The sequence below is a fragment of the Rhinopithecus bieti genome, unplaced genomic scaffold (genome assembly GCF_001698545.2).
Source record: "Rhinopithecus bieti isolate Rb0 unplaced genomic scaffold, ASM169854v2 scaffold_26865, whole genome shotgun sequence".
NCBI lineage: Eukaryota > Metazoa > Chordata > Mammalia > Primates > Cercopithecidae > Rhinopithecus > Rhinopithecus bieti.
Window position 1 is genome coordinate 19246 of NW_016811857.1, and position 4706 is coordinate 23951.

The 4706-nt window shown below is 50.0% G+C and overlaps 1 protein-coding gene across 1 annotated transcript; it reads right to left on the minus strand.

Moving 5' to 3' along the window:
- Positions 1–836: 836 nt before the first annotated feature.
- Positions 837–3693, minus strand: LOC108544219 (zinc finger X-linked protein ZXDB-like). The gene has a single exon (XM_017895258.1). It carries the CDS (start codon positions 3489–3491, stop codon positions 1092–1094), a length of 2400 nt encoding a protein of 799 aa, XP_017750747.1. The 5' UTR covers positions 3492–3693; the 3' UTR covers positions 837–1091.
- Positions 3694–4706: the final 1013 nt, after the last annotated feature.

Genomic DNA, 4706 nt, shown 5'->3' on the forward strand with positions numbered 1-4706 from the left:
CATTATATCAGAAGCATCGTGAATTAATGCATTTATCTGCAGCAGCTGCTAATACCACAAAAGAGAGAAAACCACAGATTATGCACCACCTACTAAATGAACACAACATAACCTATGAAACATTCATGCCAAAAGCCATGTTTCAATCTCATCAAGTCTCTAGACATAACTAGCAAATTAAAGAAACAGAGGATAGAGGAAAGCAAACATTACCATAGGGATGTAATTAGCAAAACTTAAATCATAGCAAATGCTAATGTGAAACAACCTCATTTCATAAACAAAATCGCAAGGAAAAAAAGAAAGATGAAGGGGAAACATATGGATTAAGAAGACACTTAGGAGATTTACGGGATTCTACTAACTAAAAATAATAAAACAAGTAGCATTTATGAGGCAATTGGAAGTTTGAACTCTCACTGGATATTTACTGATATTAAAGAATTACTGTGAATACCACTTGTGATAATGGAATTATCATTTTTTTCCATATTAGCCCACAGCTTTCAGAGATATATAAATAATATTTATAGATAAAATGATCAGATGTCTGCTATTTGTTACAAAATAATACTAGAACATGGGGAGTGAGTGAGGCCTAGTTAAAAAAGACTGTTCATGGATTCATAATTGCTGAAGTGGAGGTGGAGTGAAAAGTACATGGATGTTCATCATAATATGATGTAACATTATGTATGTTTGCCAAAAAAAGAACATGTGAGGGGTAGGAGGGCAGTTAAAAAAAAAAAGACATACCACATCACTGAAAATGTTCTCATATTTTTCAAGGAAATAAATCTATTATCAAGGAATCACAGAGCAGAAAGACCTTAAAAGCAATCTATTCAAACCACCTCAATTTATAAATAAGGAAATTAAGGCTCAGATAGGTTAAGTGACTTGCTCAGGGTCACACAACTTGTCAGTTCTAGACTCAAGATCAGAATTTAGATCTCCAAACTTGTAGTCCAGGGCTGTGCTCTTTTTGCAAACCAAAAAGAAATGACTGCACTTAGATATTTAGTCCAGAACATCCTCAAAATTGACTGCAATAAAAGTAAGCCACATGGCAAGGAATGAATAGAGTTGGTTCATACCAAAAATGAGCTGCCAGTCACAGTGATAAGATCTGTTTCTTTCTGAGAACCGTGGTTTCCTGCTACACTGGGGAATCCAAACTGGGTTTCTCCCTCCTGTCCAAAGAAGTCAGAGTCAGGATGTACGTTCCACTCCGCTTTGGTTGGAGTCAGTAGTTCTGAGACACTGTTTTCACAAAGGGTGCTGGAAGGAGTCAGAGCATCTGTGTCCACTGTTAGCTTACTGCTGGGTGTCAAAGCCTGAGGCTCTGCACTGGAGTTTTTCATGGCCAAAGAGCCCAGAGATCCCAACGGCCCCACACTTACACTTGAGACCTCATCCATATCTAAGGGGCTCTGCTGAAAACCAGTGGCCGCCGTTCCAAAAAAGAGAGAGGTATCCAGACTTTGAGGAGGGTCGCTGGTGGCCATCAAGGCCGGAGGGTCCACAGCCTGCCCTACGGAATTACTATTAGCAGGGAGGTGTCCTGCCAGAGTCGAGCTCACAGAAGCCACATCAATAGTCAAGATTCCAGAGTTCACCAATGCTGTGTCCAGCACTGCAGCAGAAGTACTGTCAGGAATATCAGAGAAGAGAGACACAATCTCTGCATCACTGAGATCATTCTGTCTCTGGCTGGTAAGTTCACTGCTGGGTGTAAGAGAATTTGCTGCTTCTAGCTGTGCTAAGAGATCCTGGCCCACCTTGTGCCTCTTGGTCATGTGCGTCTTCATGCTGTGCTTGGATGTGAAGAGTTTATTACAAGTGGAGATCGGGCAACGGCTTTTCCAAGTGTCCACTTCCTGCAGGTGTTTCTTGGAGTGAATGTAGAGGCTACTGCGAGCAGAGAACCTGGCACAGCAGCCTTCCACAGGACACACGAAAGGCTTTGTGCCCAGGTGGGTTATGCTGTGGCCTTTCAAATGTTCAGCCCTCGTGAAAGATTTCCCACAGCCTTCCACAGGGCACATGAACCTCCGGTCATCGTCGTGCTTCCTTTTGTGCCTTAAGAGTTTGGACATGCTGGTGAAGTTCCAGCCACAGCCATCAAAGTCACAAAGGAAAGGTCTCTCACCGGTGTGACTCCGCAGGTGAATTTTCAACCTACAAGCCTTGTCATATTGCTTGCTGCAGCCAGGAAAAGAGCAGGAAAACAGTTCCTGTTCCCTGAAATGGGCGCGGTTATGGGAAAACAGAGCACTCACTGTGATAAATGTCTTCTTGCAGCCAGAAAACGCGCACTGGTAAGGCCTCTCGGGTTCGAAGTGGCTGCGCTGGTGGGCGCTGAGTTTGGCCTGCGTGGGGAAGCTCTCCTCACACACCTCGCATTTGAATGAGTTCTCCTGCTCATGGCCCTTCATGTGCGCCTTGAGGTTGTACACTGTGGTGAAGCTCTTGCCACAGCCCTCCGCCGGGCAGCCAAAGGGCCGCAGTTTGTCGTGAGACTGCAGGTGCCTCTTGAGCTTGTAAGAGGTGGTGAAGGTCCAGCCACAGTCACCCAGGGGGCATTTGAAGGGCCTCTGGCCCTGGCTGCTGCTGTGCGTCAGCAGGTGCACCTTCAGCTGGTGCTTCTTGGGGAAGGTTTGCCCGCACAGCGCCTCCGGGCACAGGTACAGCACCACGCCTGGGGCAGAGCCCAGCTGTCCCCGGGGGCCCAGGGCGGCGGCCAGGCCCTCCGCCTCCTCCTGAGGCGCCGGAGCTGGCGCGGGTTCGGCCGGCTGGGCTAGCAGGAGGTCTGGCTGCAGCTCTGGGCAGTCACCCGGCTGCGCGGCATGCGGGAACCCGGCTTGGGGGGCGATCAGACACCTTGGGGGCTGCTGGGCAGGAGCGGCCCCTGGCTTCCAGGCGTGTGATGGGGGCGTGGTCAGGGTGAGGACGCTGTTTTCAAAGCGCAACAGCAGGTCCTGGTTGTGGGTAGTGACTGTACCGGTGAAGGCCGCGGCGGGGCTGGGGGCAGAGATCGGGGCCTGAGTGGGAATCGCGGACAGGCAGTGGGGGCCCAGTGTAGAGCAGCCCGCGGGGTTCGCGCCGCTGTCGTCCCCCTGGAGCCCCGGGCCTGCCTCGGCCTCTTCCCTCAACACAGGCCCTGCGGCCTGACCCGAGCCCAGGGTGTCCACGTCGCAACCCACCGGGTCAAGCAGCACCAGGAGGAAGTCGTCGCCGCCGTCGCCGCTAGGTTGATCAGGCCTCGGCGCCAACAGGCTTGGGCCAGGGCCCCGTGATGCCGTGCGGGCCTCCTCGCGCCGCCGCCCGGGCCCGCCATCTTGGAGGTCCCGGAGCAGCAGGAGGCGGCGCGTGGAGACCTGGTCAGCCGGCGGGTCAGGGCCTCGGTGGACCCGGCCGCCACCCGCGGGCATATCGCCGCCGCCGCCCTGTAGTGTCCCGCGAGCCGGGAGCAGCTTCGGGATTTCCATCTCTGTGTCCCAGAGGCTCGGCTGGAACCAGAGCCGAGGAGGCGCGACCCCGCCCCCTGCCGCGGGTCTGAATAGGTTCCTAAAAGGGGGAAAAAAAGTGCAATGCGGGGAAACTGGCCCTATCAGATATTAAAACGTATTTAACGCCACAGTGATTTAAATATTCTGGTACTGGGTCTCTGGAACAGAATAGAAAGCCCAGAGGTAGAGCCTGGTATGCATAAATACGTTCTACAGTTAATATAAGTAATTAAGGAGGTCTTCTGAGGTGATGGGGAAATGACGACAGCTTGTTCAGTAATGCTGTGGAATACCTAGGCATCTATCCGCTAAAAGCAATTTTAATCCGTGACTCATTGTATATACCCAAATAAACACACCCCAGCCCCTCCCTGTGTTAGACATGTTGCTTCGTACTTTTTGTGTGTTAAAATTTGTTTACCGGCTGGCTGCCTGCCTGGATTGATGGATGAAAGACAATTCCTGAGAGAATAAACTGTCTCTGTGTCAGCATTAAACGATCATAGTGCTGGCATTTCTGCCAAAAATGTCCTTCCCCTTCCCACCTCCCCGCGGGACAACTTCCATAGTCACAATTGTCTTGAGCAAAGTCCTCGGTACAATTTGCTGCATAGTTCAATTTTTGTCTGCTGATACAGAGATTAGAATGAGTGAGAGATGCGGCCAAAACAGATCAGCATTGTTCAGCCTAGAAATGCAGTCTGGAGGATGAAACAATTTATATTGAAATCTGGAAAAAACCCAACCCACTCCTGGCTTCTCCCTATACAGTGCACAACCTAAACCAACTCTTTGCCCTTCCGCCATCGGTTGTACCATAATAAATTTCATGTCCACTCTCATAGCACAATGAGGGCATTCCTCAGTTTATTCTGCATTCTCCAGCACATTCTCTGGACAGGAATTCCAGTTAAATGTGTTAAGGTTAAACCCTCAGTCACTGAAATGGACTCTGCCAAGTAAGGTGCACAGACGATCTTGTCCAATCACCCTGGTGTACCTGCTAGCATTTAAGTGTGGTGGCCCAGTTTTGCTGGGCCTGTGGTGCCTAATGACCTTATTAATGATGACGACAATTCTCCAATTTGTCTGTCACGAATGAGTTTGGAATTGACACAAATATAGGGTGAAATATCTGAGATGAGAAGGCTTAGAGTGATGAATAGATTGGTGGGGGGGGGGGGGGGGGGGGGG

What these genes read in the sequence shown, in the direction of transcription:
- LOC108544219 (XM_017895258.1), bottom strand. Translation starts at nt 3,491, where the DNA reads ATGGAAATCCCGAAGCTGCTCCCGGCTCGCGGGACACTACAGGGCGGC.